This window comes from Larus michahellis, chromosome 9 (assembly GCF_964199755.1).
Source record: "Larus michahellis chromosome 9, bLarMic1.1, whole genome shotgun sequence".
Lineage (NCBI taxonomy): Eukaryota > Metazoa > Chordata > Aves > Charadriiformes > Laridae > Larus > Larus michahellis.
The window spans coordinates 11,328,311-11,350,469 of record NC_133904.1 but is presented as its reverse complement, the minus strand read 5'-3'; the positions used below and the strand labels follow the sequence as shown (position 1 = coordinate 11,350,469).

Sequence of the window (22,159 nt, the reverse complement as noted above, 5' to 3'; positions counted from 1 at the left end):
TACAAATTAAAAGGCTTAACTTCGGCAGTGAAAAAGCTCACACTTTATTTTTGGGCTATCTCCAGACAGCTATTAACCTTTCAAGACTCTGTGAATAAGCACTCATACGCAAGTGACAGGAACCGAGAGGACCCTGAACTAACCCTCCACAGGTAAGGTTATTTACTAGAAAAAAAAAACCAAGTTCAGTCACACGTGTGTGAAACTGGTTGTGTTACTCTGATTATTTCAGAGATTTTTCCTCAGAAGACACTGAAAGCAGATACACAAATCTGCACCCACAGGAACGTTTACACGGCCTGCCATTTGCATGGGGATAAATGCAAACCCTATTAAACCGGAAAAAATACCTCTATACTCTGTTTACGCCCAGCACTTCTCCTACCTTGTTGACAAATGAGGCTGCATCAGCACACAAACAGAGCCCAAAAGCCTTCCTGTTTCTCTGGATCGGTTAAAAATTACATCCTTGAGGTTCACCCCTGCTCCAGTAGAGTTAATGCTTTTTTAGCACAGCCTCCGCTGTGGCACAATGTTTGCACTGTAATATTTCAGCGCGAGATTGCCATTGTAAATTGGGAGTGTAAATCTTGGCGTGGTGAACGCGAGCCTGCAGGAGAGGGACCGCAGCCTCCTGCGCCCTGCCCGGTGCCCGCGGCCCCCACCCAGGGATGGCAACACCCCCCCCCCCAGGCTCTGCCGCACACACCTGCTGGCACCCACCAAAATCCATCCCGTGCCGCTGATGTGAGGAAGGATGAGGCACCAGCACGCACTAGCCTTGTGTTTCACATGCTGGGGGCTGCTCTGGAAAGCTCTGGGCGAGACCCACCGCCGCAGGAGGGACCCCACAGGAGCTCACTGCTCCCACCGACGCAGGAGGGACCCCACAGGAGCTCATTGCAGTGGGGTGTGCGGGGCTGAGCGGGCCCGGGGGTTCCCCACATGAGGGAAACACTCAGCTCAGCCCCGCGGGGCACACATCAGCCTCCGCTGCTGCCCGAGCAGCCCAGCCGAACCCGAGCGAGCCCACAGCTCCGTGCCGCCATGAATTTTTCCAGTCTGCAGATCTGAACGGCGCCAAGCTCCTCGAGCACCATCCAAAACCGAGAGGCAGCATTCCTCAGAGCCCTCGCCCCCGCAGCGAGCGCTGCCCAGGAGCCCCCAGCACTGGCCATGCTGGGGCAGACGAGGTGCCAGCAGCGCATTGCTGCTGGGCCTCCTCACCCCACGTCAGACCCCGTACACATCTGGAGTTAGCATTGGTGAGGAACGGTCAAAGGGGAGAAAACAACATGGACACAATACTGGGGGAAGAGAGAAATTTATTTTGCACTTGTAAACCAGCAGGAAAAATCCTTTAGCGTGCTAGTGGGGTCTTTATTATTATTACTAATCCTTTGCACCACGTCTTCTGTGTGGCAGAAGGCTGGGGATACTTTGAGGTTCTGAGCGCTATTTGGTGTTTATTTAAAAAAAATCAAGAAATTAAATTTCAGAGGACATACGATCCTCTGAAAATGCACTGTACCTACAAACAGGAGACTGAAGTGAAAAACCATGCGTGTGATTGTCCATGTAAAACCACTGACACCACCAGGGAGGCATCCTTATGTTTAGGACTTTTTCTTCTCCCATACTGTAAGAATTTGCATGGCAGATGAGGTTATCTTTGCACAAAGAAATCTGAAAAGTTGATTTTAATCAGTAGCATAATCAAAGCCTCACTATTGCAAAATAATATGATTAAACACTTCATTATTTCGAACGCCACAGAACTAAGCAAATCCTTGGAGGGGCGTACTTTTGTGCACTAATCCATGCATGTAATTATTGATACGCTTTCCCATGCCCTATTCAAATACTCTCCCCTGAGGCTTTTCTTCCACTTACACTAGGGGGAAAAAAGAAAAAAAAAAAGCCAATCAGTTCAGTTTAAAGAACAAGTTGTGTAACTCTTTTTGATCTACCGCCTAAAGGATCAAATAAGGGATTCTACCAAGCGTAATGTCAAAAGCAAACGATAGGGCTTTCCCTGTCGTGGTGGCCACCACCCGGCACAGGCAGTGCTGGCAGGGGACGGCGTGCGCCCTGTGCTGGTACACGCCGTGACCAGAGACGCTGCCAGAGCACCTGGGCTAATAAAACACTCAGGTCTGAGCGCTTTATTAGACTGCAAGAAAAAGGTGCGCCGACAGATGGTTTTAATACAAGGATGCGTGCCTTTAATGAAACTTAAGCATGTAAAAAATTAAAAGCAATTAAAGAATAAGCGTTTTACTCTGTAAGAGATTAGAAAGATGCAAACCAATGCCCACACTGGGTTTTCAGTGCTTGTATCAACTTGCCCATGCTGAGAACAGCACCGGGCTGGCAACAGCACTGCCATGTTCCAACAGATCCGTTGCTACCAGCCTCCTTCTTGAGCAAACCACCTAGAAGACAAAAATCACCAAATGTAGTCAAGAACACCAATAAAAACAGCAAGGAGAGGTTCCAGCACATCCCCTGTGCACACAGCCAGGAACCCCGCAGCTGCTGGCGGGAAAGGGCAAGGTGCTGGACACAAACGAGCATGGCTAAAGCCAGCATCATTCCCCACTCGATGGGGTTTAAATTGGACTATCTGGAAGAAAGCAGTTTTCCATTTTCTGACAATTTTAATAGACTAATAGAATCAGCAACCAGAGTATTTTGGTCGCTGCTGGCACACAGGCAGCACCTCTCTAAGGAACTGGGGGACACGGTTCTTGAAACTAATGTATTTACTAGCAGCCAATAAGATCACAGAATGACACATTTCTTCTGCTTCGAGTTAAAAATACAAAGGAAATTTCAAACATTTAGAAGCGAACGTTATTCGCTTTAATCTTTAAAAATATAACACCATCTGTTGCCATCAGATTTACAGTACAGATCTCAGATATGTACATTTATTTGTTGGTATAAAAAGCTGTCAGCAACCCCAGCGCAAAAGTGAAGATGCTCTGGTAATCTGCTGAGCTTCAGAGAGAAAAACTACTAAATCTGAAACACTTCACCAAGAGGTTATTCATGAGAAACACAGTAGCTACAAAACAAAAAATCCACTATTCCCCTTGCCACAAAAAAGAAAAATAATAATCATACCAGTGAAATCACAAAACTAAACCCCTACAACTTGCTAACATGGCAATCTGTGCATATTTGCAGGTGACATTAGGATAAACTTATCCCAGAAATTCCTGAACCTCAACAGCCCCACATTTCTGATCCCCGCACGCAGTCCTGCGCCCTCGGCACTCCCGATTTCTGCGTGCCAATGCCTCCAACTTTGTGGGTTACGCAAGGCACAGGTTATGCGAGGTGTGGGCTATGGGAGGATTTCATTTCAAGTATCAACATTTTTCATGCAATGCAGGTTCCATAACTACAGGCTATAATGCAAATATGGAAAAAAATGTGACATTCTCATGTCAGCGGAGTCTCAAAATTTAGTGTGGGCTGGCTGAAAAGTTGTAGAATAAACAAAACATAGCACACATTCTTATTATAAACTTATTATGCAGGATGAGTCCGGGAAATATGTAAAACCATATAAAAAGTTCAAGATTTTTTTCTGGATATGCATTAGCCATTACAAATCTAAACCAAGTCTTAAGGCAGCAAGAGCCCTGAGCGACCAGGCTAGGACACCCGCCAGGGGCTACATTTGCAGGAGCGTTCAAAAGGCAGACCCCATATAGTGTCAGATCATTAGCAATTTTAAAATAAAAAGGCCTTGACCTTTTTTCAAAAAAATTATTCACTCTGCTGAAAAGTCATCTTCTCACTTATCTGAAGTCAAACAAGAAACCCTGGAAAAATAAAATCTTACCTGTATGATGCTAATGATCACATTTCTCGTGTTTCTAACATTTAGCTTTGTGTGCCTTGGAAGGTAGTACAACAGGAGAGGACTTAATTTTTTCCCATGACATACTCTGTCCTGCTGGTATTTCTTGATTGAAAGACTGCAAGTAAATCTGGCTTTGCCTTATGAAATTAAGGTCTACTAGACATAAAAATCCAATTAGTGCTACAAAAGTGAAGGCATAACATTTCCATAGTCTCGTTTACAGCAATATAGACTTTTTTCTTCTTTCTGTCAAGGGTGAAGGACACAGCTGAATGATGGGATTTTTTTCCGTCTCATTTATATATTGACTGTAATAAGGCCAGACAGGTAGGCCTGTGCAAGTGCTGATTCTGTCAGCAGCCAAAGTTGCCAGGACTGTGAATATTGTCACTTATAGATTGATAAATGGGCTACACGGACTAATTGTATTTCAGCATCTCTGGACAGATGGCAAACCTTACAGCCATATGGTGATTATTTCCACTGCGCTGAAAGTATATTAACACTTACCAAAATGTTTAAAGTGATGAGATGATCTAAAATAATTTTTCCATGAACTGGGATAAAAACGATGGGCTCGGATGGGCCGGCACGCTGGGGCTGGGCTCCCTCCCAGGATTCCCGTTTGGTGGAGGCTCGAGGGCCTGCGGGTATCACACAGTTATTGATGAAAGCGGTTGTGTACTGGGTCCTCAGCTGGAGTACTGCGCCGTTGCGATAGCCACGGGATAACATGCCTCATTTTAGCTGTTCTGCATTGCCCTTATTTAGTTGCCACTGTTTGCTGCTTGATACGCCAGCGGCCCTGTGAGTTGGCAGCACTGATAACGTATACTTTCTTTTCCTGGTATGTTTTTTCCTAAATCCTTCCCTGCTCTCTGGTTGAAAACACATTGAAGTTACTGTCCTATTTTTAAAGGTAGCCTCATACCCAGCCCTGGCCCATGCAAATGCAGCGGAGGACTGCCCAAACCATGGACAGTAGGGTCTCCGAAGTAGGACTATACATGCCCTCTATGCATTTAGCTGTCCCCATGTCTGCTCCCAAAAGAGGAATCAGCTGGGAGAGGACAGAACTATGCCCCAGCAACCCTGTGAAACAAAACAAACCAGCTGGATGGCGAACAGAGGCTCATCCTGCTCACTGCCGACTGGATAAGCCATTGCTAAGTTCTGCAGTGCTACTTCAGCAGGCAGCCGGTAGCTCATCGTATTTACCAAATGCCAACAAAGCACTCAATGGATAATACGTCAGGCTGATACGCATCCCAGACAACGCAACCTGCTTATGGCTGTGTCCTTTACTAATACTTTTGCTGTGGGGCTTTGAACCTTTTATGAGATTTATGCAGCAGTGAATTCACCCTTCAAAACAACAGGAGAGTACACGCAGGAGACCGGATCCTCTTCTGCTCTAAGTTACTGCTTATTTATACCAACCAAATGTCAGCAAAATCAGCTTGTAAATTCTAAACAGGTTTTTATGCTAGAATAAAACCCATATTACACAAATTATTTTTTTTTCTTAATTTTCAGAACAAAATTATGAACATTTATATGTTTGAAAATAGGATTAAAAATAATGTCTTGTATTCTGCACTTTGAGTGCACTCTCATGGTAGGAGACTCCTTGCTGGTGGAAGCATACACCTGACCTGCTGGGGGAGAAAAAAGTTCATGCACCACATTCCCTTATTTGCCGTAAGTAAAGCATAGCAAGTCAAGAGCTAGAAACTGCACTCTTCGTAGTCCCTGTGATCTAAAATTAGTGCCTGGTGTTAGTATGCAGAATGGATCAAGTACTCACTCAGCCACTGAGGATAAGGTGCCAACTGGTGAGAAATTCTTACTATGCTTTTTTGCACGTTCACACTTTAGCACCCTAAGAATTAAATCGATTCGACTTGTACGGCCTCTATTACAGAACTCTCTAAACACAGTTTTCTTTTAAGAAGATTTACTACCCCTGAAAGGCAGCAAAAAATATGCATTTCAATTGCCCATTTCTCCCTTGACAACCCAGAGCAGCCCCGTGTTTTTCCATGTGCCTCCCCAGCCAACGCTTTGACCCAGGCTGGGAGCTGCTGCCGCCCCGGGCACCGGCCGGGATGCCCTCCCCGCAGGCAGCCGCGGCAGCTCCCACGTCACCACAGGGGAAAGCAGGAGTGCCAAAAGGAGAAGGAAAAAGAAAAGAAAGGGAGGAAAAGTAACTTTGATCCACGGTGCAAAGTTTGGACCACCCCGCTTAATTCCTGGAAATCAGCTGTGATTTTAAGGGGTAACAGGCAGCACTGAACCACCCCAGGTTGTTCCCAGAGGTCGTGTGTCTATTTTCTCTTCTGGCCAATAATTCAGAGGTCATCCTGTAAAGCAGCTGACGAGCAAAACTCTTTCCAGTACAGCCTCATGTCACTTACACTGATGTAGCAGTTATTTGAAAGCGTGTTGCAAATCAGTGACTGTTACTTTGATATTTCATGGGAAAAGCCTTCCAGAGTCACACAATATTGCTCTATGTCCTTAGGATAAGGATGCCAATTCATAAGGCAGGGAGGAAAAACCAAACAGGGAACGCAAAGTGGATTAGATATTTTGATTCTGTTCCAAACTCTAAGCTTAAAATACAAGCTTTGGCAACTTCTCCCCCATAGAATTTGAAATGCTAATTTCTAACTCAATGGAGAAAAGTTCTTGCAAAGATCTGAACAATACGTATGCAGGATTACTGCTCCGAGACTGAAAAATTCAGAACAGACCTTTTCTGTAGAGGGAAACACAGGTAACCACAGCCGCAGGAGACATATTTACCCCAAGCTTCATGAGGAACTCGGTTCAGCTGAAGAAGGCAGCTCTGCCCACAGCCCTCCGCAAAACCACAGGCTTCGCAGAGGAGTCTGGGGAGGCAAAGCAGAGTGAGGGAGATCACTGGAAGCGTCAGGCTGCGTACGACTAAGTCCTTGAGAGCTGATGCATCTTCCATAATATGCAATTCTGAAGGTCTCAAAAAACAGATGCTCAGAACTTTCTGTCCGGGAACGTCTTTGAGGATTGCACGGAAACTTTAAAGACGTTATTTGTCCTTCGGATCTCTCAAAAGACAAACGGGAATTTCATGTTATGCACAAACACCCATTGCCCTGCTCCAAAGCACAGAGGAAGGTAGAAGAGGGGAAAGGAAAGCTCCCTGAGGAAGCACAGACTCAGGCACACTTCTGGATCTGCCTAGGAGGAGGTGAGCAGCCTCCCCGTCTACCCCAAATAACTCCCCAACCAACAGCTCCCTTTCTGCAACATGGGATTGACCCTTGCTCCGCTGTGATTGTGTTTCATTCTAACCGAGATTAGAGATCATAGAATCTTCATGGTTGGAAAGGACCTTTGAGATCATCGAGTCCAACCATACACACACACACAAAAAAACCCCCTACAATCTCTGTCACTAGAGCATGCCCTGAAGTGCCAAATCTAGACATTTCTTAAATACCTCTAGGGATGGTGACTCAACCACCTCCCTGGGCAGGCTGTTCCAGCGCCTCACCACTCTTTCAGTAAAGTAATTCTTCCTAATATCTAATCTAAACCTCCCCTGCCGCAACTTCAGACCATTTCCTCTGGTCCACTCATTATTCACCTGGGAGAAGAGGCCAACACCCACCTCTCTCCAACCTCCTTTCAGGGAGCTGTAGAGGGCAATGAGGTCTCCCTTCAGCCTCCTCTTCTCCAAGCTAAACATGTCCAGCTCCCCCAGCCTCTCCTCATATGGCCTGGTCTCCAGACCCCTCACCAGCCTGGTCGCTCTCCTCTGGACACGCTCCAGCGCTTCAATGTCCCTCTTGTACAGAGGGGCCCAGAACTGAACACAGTACTCGAGGTGAGGCCTCACCAGTGCCGAGTACAGAGGCACCATCACTTCCCTGCTCCTGCTGGCCACGCTATTCCTGACACAAGCCAGAATGCTGTTGGCCCTCTTGGCCACCTGGGCACATTGCTGGCTCATGTTAAGCTGTCCGTCCACCAGCACCCCCAGGTCCTTTTCTGCCGGGCAGCTTTCCAGCCACTCTTCCCCAAGCCTGTAGCACTGCTTGGGGTTGTTGTGACTGAAATGCAGGACCCGGCACTTGGCCTTATTAAACTTCATACAACTGGCCTTGGCCCATCCATCCAGCCTGTCCAGGTCCCTCTGTAGAGCCTTCCTACCCTCAAGCAGATCAACTCTCCCACCTAGTTTGGTGTTGTCTGCAAACTTACTGAGGGTGCACTCCATTCCCTCATCCAGTTCATCGATAAAGATATTAAACAAAACCGGCCCCAAAAACTGATTCAAGCTTTTAATTGAATTTCCTTGAATTTTGGTGGGTGTAGCAAAGTGTCAAATCCCTGTTCTCAGTAAAGTCAGTTTCTGTTATCTTGAAAAAAACCATAAACCAAATTAGACTCGTTTTTACATATTAGCATTTTTAGAAGATCCCTTAAATACAAGTTTATAAAGACCACTTCCACAAACAACAGGCAACAGAAAATGAGCTATCTCCTGTAACGGACTACATAAGTGACAAACAGCTGTCAAACACAAAATAAAATAATCATGAAAAGAGAGAGCTCTCATTCACCTGTGTGCTGGAAAGTTTCAGGCAACTAAATCTCCTTTATTGTTTCATCAAAGAATAAATTTCTCCCTATCCCATCTGGAGGAGAGGGGATTATTATGACAATCATTGGATTATACATGTACATAAATAGAGTCCAAAGATGCTTTTATCTCCCCTCCTCGTACCCCCAAGGGCAGCGGTTGTGCCCTTGGGTGTACATTGTGCCTGTGAGCACCACAGGGCTGCCCTGTCTGGGCAGGAACCTCCTGGCAGGTCAGGGAGGAGTATTTTGGCTTTGGGGCTACCAGGGGTTTGTCCTACTTGACGGTGTAAGAGGTAGGGGCTCTCCCTGGCGGGGCAGCACACAGGTACACGCCGGTTAGGGATGGGGCGATGGCAAGGTAGAGACAGGGGGACAACTACGCTGCTGCCATCTTCGCACCAGCATCTGAGCTACCCGCCAGAGCAGAGCCCCCGCCTCATGTATTTAGACATCACCATCTCTGAAATAAACAATAATAAAGTGTCAGGCTCTCCCTACATTTCCCACGCATCCTCGCAGCAGCTCAGAGCCCCAGCACAGCCCTGGGTGCTGGTTGGCGACATTTTGCATGTCTCGTCTCAGAGAATTTCTCAGATTTTTTTTCAAATGCTCTCATTGACAATTTTTAATATCACAAACCAGATCACATGTTCCCACTTAAATAACTGCAGGGAGACATTTTAGATGTGTGCAACAGATTTATAGTGAGAAGCTGGAATAGAAGAGCCTGGTAAAAGTGGGAAATGAAACAAAGGCAACAACAAAGTGTTGCTGTTACAGATTACAGAGCAACTCATCAAAAGTGAAGAACTTGAGTCAGTCACTGCAAAGCAATTAACATGAAGGAGAGACAGTGTGCGTGTTGAAGTACTACGTTTTCAAAAGGAAAAGCCTTGCTGAATACTCCCAGCTCTGGCTACACTACCTGTCCTTCTTCCAGGGATGAAACAATAAGTAATGAATACTGAAAATAAGATGCTCACACCTCCACATAATAAAATTAACATTTCCCTTCAGGGCCATGCAAGATTTAAATTTTATATTTCCCCCCCCCCCCCAAAAAATACAGTGTTCCACATTTGAATAGAATCTACTGCAAAATGATAAGCAGAGGCAAACAACAAGTATTTATGCAGTAAGTACTCATACACACCATTTCACAGTCCACAAGGAAGGATCCTTGGTACAACTAGAAGCAGCTTTAGGAAAAAATATTGTACAAGCTGGCTGCATATTTTTAAACATATTCCACAGAGGCCTTTGCTGTCTTGCTGCATTGATGTACTAAACCTCACCTGATAAGAATGCAGTTGCAGGACTTCTGTTGTTCCCTGTTAGCATTTGCATTATAACAACACCTAGCAGCTCCAGAGGGCTCTCTCAGGCCCCTTGATGCGTAGGCAAAGTGCAACTTCTACAGAACATTTCTTTTTGAACTGCAGCAGGGTTCGAGTTTCTAAATGCTGTAGGCTGCAGTGAATCTTCCAGACGGAAAGAAAACAGTTTGTCACTTCAGAAATTCTTACAATCTTGCATTTTGATAAGGCACGTCAAATAAATAAAATCAGACTAGTGTGCGGGGGAAGCAGGAAAGGAGGCTGCGCTGCCACCGAAGTGAACAAGCTTTGCGCAGTAACCAGCAGTCACTTCTGCTCACACCTCCATCGCCAGGCCCTCTTTCCCCTGTGTCAAATCTGCTCGCTCCTCTCCATGATAAAGCCACAGTTGTTTTGCAGCTAAAGCTCCCAGTCTTGCCAGCCTTCAACATGAAGCCCACAAATCCTGAAACACCTACACAGCAGAGCCTCCTGCTCCCCTATGAGTCATTAAGCAGGCTGTCCCGCTTGGTGATGTCACCCAGCAATAGCCTTTTTTTTTTTAAAAAAAAAAAAACAAAACAAAACACCAAACAAATCCTAAAATGCCTCAAGCATCAATTATTTAAAATATTGTCTTCATTTTAATCCTGACCCCAGTGGCAAAATTACCATTACGAAGCATTTCCAAGTGATGCAAGAGGGTCCAATAGCCTCTAATAGTTGCTACGTCAGTGAGGAGTAAGCAGCCAGCTACTCGTGTCACACATGAGCTAAGCACAGAGCATCCAAGCCAGCAGCAGCGGGCAGATTTCTCTCTTACAAACAGGCAGAGAGCAGCTAGGATGTGTCATCAAAAATATAATCAAAGATCAACTGCATCATCCAATCTCATCTTGTACATTTTGCATGAGTACGTATTACACAACCCCTGCTCATGCCGTCTCTAACCCGTGCTGGGTGATGTGTGGCGATGGCGCAGCAGTAACCTTCCCTGATACTAATGGTCTATTCCCTGCCTAATTGCTCTTGCCATTAAAAGTGCTTCTTTAATGTTCAAGCTTAAATGCTTCCTGTCTTCGTTTGAAGGCAGTGCCCTTGCCACATTCTGAGATTTAATAACAGGATTGTCAGCTATTTACAGAGTACAGCTGAATTATCAGAGAAACATACTTGAAATATGTTCCCCTAAGCACACTTACATCCTAAAAACCCACGACCAAAACCCAGTATAAACAAGTCACACACTCTATTTGCAGGGCACAAAGTGCACAAATGTGACGGACTGCATTCAAGGTGAAAGCAGGCAGAGATTTGACCCTGTAGCAACCTTCAGGACTGAGGACCTTCCCACTCTGCACACACCCCATCACAAAGTCAACAGGAAAACCAACAGCTGATTCAAAACGCTTACGCATCCTTAAATGTATGTTCATGGGTGAGGCTATTTATTGTAGGCACTGCATTAATAGAGACGAATTAATAAAACAAATACACAGCACTGCAGAAAATCCAGATGCAAAACCAGGCTGATGCCTTTGCTCTCAGGTTCTCAGCAAACTCATTGCTCCTCTCTGCCTGTTTTGGTCATGCCGGGAATATGCTTGAACAGTTTAAGATCCTTTGTCAGATCTTGAACCAGTTAAAACCACTTTCAGTTTACAGGAACTGAACATCAAATAATTCTTTTTAACATTTCAAATGATGCCTTTGTTACCAGGAGACCTACTCACCACCCTCTTTTCAAATGGAAAGAAAGGCTTGAGGGACAGCCCAACTTTGGGGAGGATATTTTATTTATAAGTTTTCTCAAGTGGTAATCAAATTAACAGTAGTAATTAATTAGGTTAGTAACTGAAAGCAACTTGACTACAATCACTCTCTCAGCATTAAGTTTTCTTTCTGTTCACTCTTTCTACAGCATTGTCTAGCGAGCAAATTTTGGTGAAATTTACACCAGGGCACTCAAACCAGTTGTGGCACTGGCAGATTTTTCCTATTGTAATTTGCCGAACTCATCTCTAGCAGACCCTACAAGTTTTTCCTTAACCCACTGTGTCTTTCATGCCAATCATTCCTTCATCATTTCTTTCTGCTACTCTTTTATGAGCTTGTTTCGTAATTTCTCCCAACCCTATGTTTTCCTTGGAGCTTATTCACACAGAAGATTTTTGCCTAAATTCAGTCACATGCATCTATCTGCACTGTTACAAATGCCTCACGTGATTGTGTGAGAGGCGACAACGTGTCTCACTTGGTGGCAGACTTGGATGAAACGCTCCAACATTACAGGTTTGTTCACTCACTTGAACGCGACCACACCAAGATCCTTAGCATACACAAATCCTTATGACAATATAGCTGTTTGCTCTGTTTTTTTTTCTTCCCGCACCCCACCAAGCTCCCTGCCTCTCTAATCTTATTTAAATTGTGTTAAATATAAGAAAGGAACTACACAGAACAGGTTTTATACATACTGTTGAAGTCAACGGTGTTTTCCCATCTATTTCAGTGAACCCAACATACTGCTCCAGAACTCAAAGTTCTCTGGATCTGACTTTTCCACTGGATTTTGTACAGACACCTGTATCTGTTCACAGAGGTACCGAAATCTCCAAGTCAGAACAGCAGCTGTTTATACCCCCCCTGCAAAATGGGAATAGCCACATAAGGAACCCAGGCTGCGAAGACTCAAGCATCCCCAGCCAGCTGCTTCAAAAATCACGACATTAACAGCCTCAGCATCTATCAGATCTCAGTCCCTTTCCTTGAACACCAACACCATCACCAGTCGGATGATGCCTGATATAATTGCCCCCCCCCCCCCCCCCCCCCGACCTTGAGCTATGCTAGGAACTGAAGCTGCTGACCTTAAAGCCTCAAAAATAAACAACAAAGAGTCCCTGAGCTCACGGTATCAACTCAGCTGCGTTTGGGCATACGCTCATCCCAGCCCTGCTTTGAGGGACACTGGCTTGGCAATGAGAGCCGGGTGCTGTTATCTGCCCTCTGCTCCCGGGGTCCCAGGGTGGCCCCTTCCCTCATGGACAGATGGCTCGGACAAACTTTGGAGGGAGCCGGCACAAGACTCCCATGGATTTCAGCAGGAGCTGGATGACGGCCAAGGTGAATTTCCTCTGCAACACGCTGTTCCCCGCTACGGAGCTTCTTAGGGGAAGCTTATCACCATGGTATCTAAAGTACTGCTGGTACCGGGAAAGGCCAGCTTGAACACCATCCAAAATTAATGTCTTCCTTCCTTCATCACATCTTCTGCTTTCTTCACCTTCTTCTTTCCTCGTCCTCCCATTTGTTTGCTTTTTACTCCCCAAATAAAGCTGTATGTTGGCCGATGGATGTTACTATTGCTAACAGCAGAAGGGAAGAGTGCAAGGCACGTTCCTGATGCTCTTAAATGTCACTGCATAACAAAAACATTACATACCACCACTCTCAGCAATATAGGCCCCCAACTGCACCTTTTCATAAAAATATTACAGGAGGGGCAGAGAGCTGTTCCTCAGTCTGGTCTCCTTAAGACGAAGTTACTTCATTGCTTGATCCAGGCTTGGAAACTCGCCTTTTCCCACCTTCCTGGAGAAAGGTGTGGGCATAAAGTCCCCCTGGGGGAAGTACGGATGGATCCCAGCTGGACGGGACTAATTTATCACATTAGCCCCTGTGGGAGCAGCATGGAGAAGCCATCTCCTATCAGCCAAAAGAAACGTGTACTGTGAGCTAGTTCATCATTAACCCACATAGCACACACCTCTACATTGTCGTACAGCTTTCTGCAATACCTTCTAACACTCAGAGGCCTGATTTTCATTTTGATACGATTTACAAAACAGATTTAAAATCCAATTTTATTGCTAGAGGGTACTTAAATTAGTTCAGTTTTAATCCAACAGATAATATAAATAACAGCTTCAGCAGCAGTGAAGTGATTTAGAGGTCTAATCCAAACTGGATATTTGTCACATGCCTCATAAAAAGGAATATTTTGTAGGGGACTGATAAGGAAATTCAAAAATGCTAAAGAAATGAAAATAGTAAAAGAATGTAAGCACAGCTGAAGCAGCTATCCAATACTTCCTTAAATCATCTAATAACTAAACCTGAAGCATCTTTAAAACTGGAAAGTTAGCTTAGACTGCTTAAATTGAGGTCAAATTGAGTCAGACCACGGCTATTGATGAGTAGGTACAGCTCACTACCACCAGAGCCATAGACAAGTGAGCCACTTTCTTGGTTGTGTTAGCCCTCGGCTTGCAACACCAAGAGACAAATCAGGTGATATTTTCAGACAAAGATTTCTACAGCTGGAAACGCGTTACACTGTGGTTTTCAAATGGCTAAAGTTTAAGCTCCGAGACTACTGAGGTAACAGTAGTTATCAGATATGCTGGGCAGGAGAAAGTGGTGATTTAGGAAAAGATTTGTTCCCCTATAAGTAAATATTTGTCCAGTGAGATCCTTAACAGTGGCTTGACCCAAAGACAATGGTTTTCAGCCAGCAGGAACCTTCACATTGATTTTTATGGGCACTGAAGCAGATTTTTTTTTTTTCCTGGACACTTTTTTTTTTTTTTTTTTTTACAACACTTGTTTTCGTATCCCCTGAATTACGGGCATTAATTTTTTTTTAAACATGCAAATTATTTCTATAAGACTTGACACTACCTTGCTGCCTAGTAAGTTGAACTAAAACAACAGTTTAAATAGCTCAGCTCACAGCTAATAAGCAATTTAAATAGATTTGCTGAGCTCAAGTAGCTATATCAGGTTTCATAGCACCATCAGTCACTGCCAAATCCATAGGCAGCATTTAAATGAATCATTAGCAATGGTTACCCCCAGGAAAAAAAAAAAAAAAATTTAAGAGCTGAGTCAAATTATTGTCGTTATTTCTGTGAGAATGTGCTCCATACGTGACACCAAAACATGCCCAGGAAGCAAAATCCCACTGGAATGTCTGGGACAAAATATATTCTTTCAAGAAAGAAAGACTGAGCTCCGTGCTCTGATCACAACATACTTGGTAAAGACAGATGAGTACAGAGGTGCCCATTTCACAGAATGAAAAGCTGGAGCACACAGAGGTGAAGGATTTGCCAGCAGAAATGGAATGTGGAGGAACGCGGGGAGGTTGCTCCTGTGTCGTGTGTGCTGAGCCACGGCTGCAATAACACTATCACAAACATACTTTCAAGTTCTCTGTATGAGAAAGGTGAATGGCAAGATAATGACGCAAGACACTAAGCAACATGTACATCCAAAGAACACCTTGTCTACACTCTGTACAGAGTGTACGAGTGTGTACAACCCACGCCAAAACCCTGGGGATGAATGATGCTGGGAGCTTGGTCTCACGTGCACCGGTACAAGACTGAAATAACTTACTTGGAGTGAGGCTCATTAAATCAGGATATTGAACCAGACTGGTAAACGTGCCTTGTACCTGTACAAGACTGCATGACACAACCAGAGCACTCAAAAGCCTTCAAGTCCTTCGCGACTGGAACAGCTGTGGAGGCAGAGCAGGACCATGCCGAGCCCAGAGCTACAATCAACTTACAGAAGGGGGTGGGGATCACTGCAACCTTCCACTCAATTCTCTTCAAGCCACAGCTAAACTTTTCAGCTACACCAATCTACCAGTACAGAAATGGTTAAAAATGATGACAACAAAAATATTTGGCCAGATAAAAACGACAGAGGCAAATTTCCCTTGGATGGCTGTTTCTGACCATCCTGGACTCAGCAGGGCAGCGCTGCTCCAGCCAGGTTTTGATGCTTCTTTCTCCAACCCCAGGGACAGTTTCTGTTTTATTTTCCAGTGGAACTTTACATAATTAAGAAGCAGATGAGCCCCTTGTAATCCTGATGTGAAACACAGGGAGATACTGACTTAGATCTTATTTCTGCCTCTGCCCATGTACTTCTATTCAATACTTCTGGGTATCAAATTCAGACACATGGATGGCATTTTAATTCATTATTTATCCATATTATCTCAAATTATATCACTTTGACAATAACAAATCTATAGTGGGAGTTTGCATAGTTGGAAGTGGCATAAGGAGCCTCAGAAACCGGAGAATGATTCCTTGCCACAGGGGGGTGAGGGGAGGCAAGGAAGAGAAAAGGTATAAGAGAACTTAATAGGATAAAAATAAAGCAAATTAAATGTGTGGGTTTGGAATCCCCCAAGACATTCTGGTCGAGAGGATCTCAAACCTATATATAGTTCAAGCCAAAAGCACAGCGTTAGCCTCTGTTTCCTCATATTTCGTCCACAAACTGCTCTAAGGCCAGCATTTGGCTTTTGTCCCCTTGTTAAAGTTAAAGGAGAAGAAAAATGCAGGACTGATTTTTTTGAAAGATCAAGATGAATTCTCCAAGAGGCCATCACATGTGATCAGAGACTTCTGGCATGTCAAAAAAAAAAAAAAACAAAACCAAAAAACCAAAACAAACAAGGGGGCGAACATTTACAGAAATTAGAGAACAACTGGCACAGTTCAGGCAAGTTTTTTGTGTGCCTCCAGCAGCCGAGAGCTCTCGCTGAGCCAGAGCACGAAACATCTGAGGATGAACTCGCCGCTCAGCCCGGCGCACATGCCGCAGCTCCCCGCCGAGGGACCGGACCCCCCGGCCCCGCACCAGCCTCCCCCGGCCCGCGACACCCCTCCCGGCTCCTCCCCGCTTATTCCAGCGGGGATTTTGCCGCCGGTAACGTGCCCAGGGGTGTTTTTTCTCCGCTGCGTGCCCGCTCCGCCGCTGCCTCGGGCGGGAGCCTCCCCGCCGCCGCTCCGCGCGGGTGGTAAATGATTAATTACAGTATAAACCGCCGGTTTTAGGGAACGCTCACAGTGCTTCCCGGCGGCCGGGCGCACCTGCGGCGGGGCCGGGACCGGGGCGGCGGGAGACGGCGCCCACGCGTGGGTCGGGACGCGGGGCCGGGGCGGCGGGAGGCGGCGCCCACGCGTGGGTCGGGGCGGGACGCGGCGCCCGGGCGGGGGTCGGCACCCACGCGTGAGTCGGGGCTCGGCGGACTCACCCCATGTCTCGGCACCTTTCGGCGGCGGCGGTACCCCCCGGCGGCTCCCCGCGCTCGGCGGCCAGCGGCGGCCGCGTCCCCACTTCGCACATGCGGCCGCCCCGGTTACCGGCACCGGCCCCGGCTGGCTGCGGCTGCACGGCGGCGACGGCGAGGCGTCCTGCTCCTCCTCCCGCCGCCTCCCTCCCCCCTTACATAACCTCCCTCCCGGGCGGCGGCGGCACCGAGCAGCTCCCGCCGCACCCGCCGCCCTGCCAGGCGGCAGCGCGGGGGCGGTGGCGGGGCGGGGCGGGGCGCGCCCCCGGGGTCCCTCCGCTCCCCGCCCCGGGCCCGGGCAGGCGGCGGCGGCGAGAGTCGCCTTGAGGGGTTTGTGTCCCGGGTGGGGAGCGAGAAGCCCCGGTGGGAGGCTTCAGCATCTGGGGTGTGTGTCCCCGCTCCCGGTGCCTGCGCTGGGGGGGTGGAGGCGGGGGCGACCTGCCGGAAGGGGACAGGGTGGCGATAAAACTTCGGGTGAAGTTGTGGGGGTGTCCTCCGAGCGGCCCCGCCCGCTGCCGTGAAGCCCCAACAGCGGGGTCAGACCGGCGGTCCCGGACACGCTGCTACCGGCACCGGATTCTCCGGGAGACCGGCTGTCCCGGGACCGGCTTGTCCCGCAGCGGGAGCGCGCCCCGCCGACAGCCGCGGCTCCGCGGCGCGGGCACGGCTGCGGTCCGAGAGCGGATCCCGGGGACGCCCTTCCGACCCCGAGGCGATGTCACCGCCGAGAGATGTCCTGTGAAACGCAAGCAGGCGGTTCTCTCCCGCCATCGCGCCCTCCCCGCGGCTCCTCAGGCTTTGAATCCCTTTTCCCGGGGGAGTGAAGGAAGCGCAGACCGTGTGTGCGTCCCTGCCATCCCAAGGAGCTTCTAAGCCACCGGGCAATTTCAGCCACCTTTGGGCAATGGGCCCTGGCAGACAGCCCTGCAGTCCTGATCTGGCCACCACCCTGCTGCTGCTCAGCCCAGGAGCGCAAAGTGCATCAGGAGGACTGACCCTCTCTTGGCCTTCAGTCCCCCTGCAAATCTGGTCCCAAAGCTATAATTTCCCTCTAGGTTTCATGAAAATAAAGAGAGGGATGATTACTTTCCACGGAAGGAAACGTGTCACTAGTGTGGAAGAGCTGTGTCATGGCTGCCCAACCACGAGGGTGACACTGACATCTCACAGGCAATCACAGGACACAAATCCATAGGAAAGCCACGGACCTGCTTGTTCAGGTATTTGTAGGACTGTGCTACACAGACACAGTTATTCTTTTGTGGGCAAAAGATGCCCAATTCACACATAAGAGAGGATTTTAACTTCTCCCACACAAAGTTATAATTAACACCTTGCCACCAAGAGTGATTATTTTAATCTTTTTTTTTTTTTTTTTTTTTAATCTCACATTGATTTATCCTTTCTTTCAAAGAAAGTTTAGAAGTTGTGGGAAAGACTTAATGCTTGCTTGCTTTAATTTAGTGTGTAATAACTGGGGTTGTCCCCAGTATCACCTGGGGACCTCATGGGAACCCTCAAAGGAGAACTCAACCAGCAACATAACACCTTCCAGCTATGGGCAAGGAAACTGTTCCCTGCTCTGACAGATAACTATTTCCTGATATCTGGAACACCAAAATGGAGTATCAATGCCATACACTCAAATAAAGTCTATGCCATGGGGAAAAAAAAAAAAAAGCAGGGTGAATTACATAGATGTTTTCAAAAGGCTGTGGGACGACACCACTCCAACATTTCTGTTTGCTTTACCACAGTCAGATGGTTACTGTGGATGTTGAAGGAGACTTAACTCCTCACCCAACCACTGACCCCTAAAGACTTCCCATGTCCCGTTCTGCCAGCTGAAGGCAAGGTCCCGTTTTGTCCAGGACAGTCATGGCAAAAGCAACAATCCTTCTGTGTTCACGACGGGCTGCAGCCTTGAATATTGCTTTGACGTGACCATTCCTCTCTTCCTGGGGACACAGCGAGGGGTAGTGTTCTCCGAGGGGAAAAAATGGCAGCCTGGCAATCCCGTGGAAAAAACTCTCACCATAAATCGTATGATTTTACCTCACTGTTTTACACCATTCACTTCATTTTGTTAAATTACATAATCCATTCATCAGAGAAGAGTCGACTTAGTCCTCTCTGAGTGATTAGCTCATTTTGGTGAGTATCTGAAAGCTGTGTTTTATGAGCCAGTGCTGTATGCGGCTTACAAATATCTAATGGAATTGGATCAAAATGGGGTAATGCACTTGCTACATGTGTCACGATAAGATGAAAATTGGAAATAGGAACTGCAGTTGCCTTTGTGTTTTCTAGTGTTTTAATCTTTTCCAACCACAAATTAAAGAGTGTATTTTCATCCCCAATTACAAAAACAAAGCTTAAGCTTATGGAAGTAATTTTGGCTGTGAAATTCACATGATACAAATTTTTGCATATAATTTTTGTTCATAAGGTATTCCCATTTTATTTATGATCTTTTCAGAACTGTCTTCTAGAAGAGACAGAGTTGTGGTCCCATTTCTCAAGGACCCTGAGACATGTGGTCTGGCAGACAGCAAGTTAACCCAGTTTTCTGCTTATATTTGGGTTTCTGTAAGCGTGCTCCCTTTGTCTGAAATTCCCTCTATTCTTCCAAATGGATGAGATATCCCTCTTTCTGAAGTGTGGTGCAACATTGCTGTCCTCTTGTCTCTGCCAAACACAGGATGAAGTCCTGTCCTCAACTGAAGTCAACGGTAAATGTCTCATGTATTTGAATGAGGCCCAGATCGCATGCAAACCGTTTAACACTATCAATATTGAATGAAGTGATCGCTCTACAGAAGATTCCATCTTGGACTCCTCCATCATCACAAAGAGTCCTAATTCATGTATAGTTCCCGTTGATTCACGTTATTCCAGTATAATTTAGTATTCCATTTTCTTAAAGCATTTTGAGTTCTCCGTAAATGAGAACTATAAATACGCTATTAAAATTAATCAGTTCTTAAGCTTTCATATGTGACATGATATTTGACTTCCGATGTGGCTCCGATGCAGGATGTGTACATGATGGTAATTCAGTCCTCATTTGGTATTCACAAGGGTGCTCTTATTACTGTGGCACAGTTCAGGAAGACTCAAAATACTGAAGGCACAAGACCCCTCGGCATGATTCAAGCTGAGCAATAAAAATATCCACATTCTGTAAATGGATGTAACTTCTTTAGATGAGAAATTTCTCCTATTCTCATGGCCCTCCTAATGATATAAATTTTTTTAGTTCTTGATACAGGGTAGATATCCTTTTCAGAAAACTGATCTGGCAATCAGGCATATGTGCCCAGTCTGCATTCTGAAAAGCAAAGAGCTCACCGGTCTTTTCCTCTCTCTCGGGGTTTTTGTTCTCTCCTTTTGTTTGACTTTCACTATTGTCATCTTTTGCCACTCTATTTTATTTTAGATATAATTTTATTTCAGAAAACCTGCTGTTTAGTCTTTTTCAACTGTTATACTTCAAGACAGTTTTCTCCATATTTCCCATGGCAGATAGTATTAAATAAAATATTCAATACTGTGATTTTCTCTTTTTTTCCAGCTAGACTGATGAAATTTGCATTTTTTTACTCCAACAGAACTCTGCCATTTCCCTTTTTTTTTTTCTTCCTTGACAAATAACCAACCATTTTCAAGCTTTAAATGTTATCCAGAAGTTTAACCGAAAAAGCTTTGGGGAATTCTTGATTTTTACATTTGAAACAGAGAATTAGTTTTCAAAATCCCCTGACAAATGGAGAATTAATGTAATTATAATATCACTGGATATAAAATTTTAAAGATGAGCAAATGAGAAAAGAAAGGATCTTAAGTCAGACTGCTGAAACACTGATTTACGATTTTTGTTGTTAAAACCTACTTAATCCAGTATCTAATAAACAATTTGGTCAAAGGGTCTATTTGTTTAAAAAAATCAACACCCCTGTCCTTTCAATTAAAATGTCAGAGCTCACAATAAACATCTGAGACCTTCAACAAGTCCTCCAGCAAGACAGAAAAACCTCCAAAGCTGACATTCATGTGATTTCTAAGGTAAAAACAGTTTTCCTCTAAGGTAAAAGCAGTTCTCCTCTCCACTCTCCTCCAGAAATAATCCAAGAACAATCATTTAGGAGTACTTTCTGTGTCTTTAAAAGCAAAAAAGGAGAAGCCCATTTTTGAAAGCGTTTTGTCAATCATCTTTAAAGAGTAGGTTGAACATTCTCTTATTATTCTTTGCCATTTATTCTTACATGTATAATTACTTAGTGCCAGGAGGCTCCTGTCTAAGTGAAGTAATAGAAGGTACACTCGTGTTCTACCTCACTTTCAAAAAGTTGTCCTGTAAAATATGCAAATATCAGTTCAAAGCAGATTTTTATGTAAATGCAAAGAGCTGTCATTCTCGCACTGTGGTATATGCTGCCTTCTCAATGAAGACAAATACACAGCTAACAAAAAGTAATATTAAATACAATTTTAGTGAGAAAAACCAGACACATAAAGAAAACCAGCAAAACCAGAATAATGCCCTACCAGCCACCACAGGTCTCCAGGCCCTGAATGTAAGTACCCAGCACAGTGTTGAAGGCTGCAAAATTGCAAGAGGCTGATGGATTTCTAATAATACTGGCACAGTCAGAGAGCATCTGTCAGCATTAATAAACAATTTGGGACAGATCCTCTAGGCATCCTCTGCACTTTGGTCTACTAGAAATCCAGCCTGAGACACATCCAGGAATCCACACTAAATCTGAATATTTGTAAGGGTGGTTCCATGCTTGGAGCAAACCTCATTCCCTTTAACAGACCTATTTCTCTGTACTTACACAGTAAGATAGAGAAAACAGATGCTCCCCATTCTCCTTCTTAATGTTCTCATTGATGTAGACACTTTGATTATGCCTACTCCGCCGTAAAGTAAATGAGGTTGGTCACTCTTCACATGACAGCTTTTTTCTGCACCTAGTGGGTCTTGCTGCTCTTCTCTGAAATCATGCAAATTTCAACTGGTTTTGCAGTGGACCGACTGGGACTCTGCAGAGTAGGTGAGGAGTATGCATGTATGGATGTAAGGAGCATGTAAAAGTCTCCCTACAGCCTGCATTTGAGTCTATGTACTTGTTTCATGTACATCCTAGTACTGCTTTTTTTTGAGCACATATGCATGAGTGGAGATCTTCATAAACTGAATCACAGCAATGCACAGGTCTCCCAGCTGGT

General features: G+C 45.6%; 1 protein-coding gene across 1 annotated transcript in view; it reads right to left on the bottom strand.

The window, feature by feature from the left end:
* Window positions 1-17,154, bottom strand: part of HOMER2 (homer scaffold protein 2) — a 58,688-nt gene extending 41,534 nt beyond the window's left edge. The window contains exon 1 of the mRNA XM_074600911.1: window positions 16,889-17,154. Coding sequence (XP_074457012.1) covers window positions 16,889-16,980 — 92 coding nt within the window. The 5' untranslated portion in view covers window positions 16,981-17,154. The remainder of the gene's footprint in view (window positions 1-16,888) is intronic.
* Between the last annotated feature and the right edge of the window lie 5,005 nt (window positions 17,155-22,159).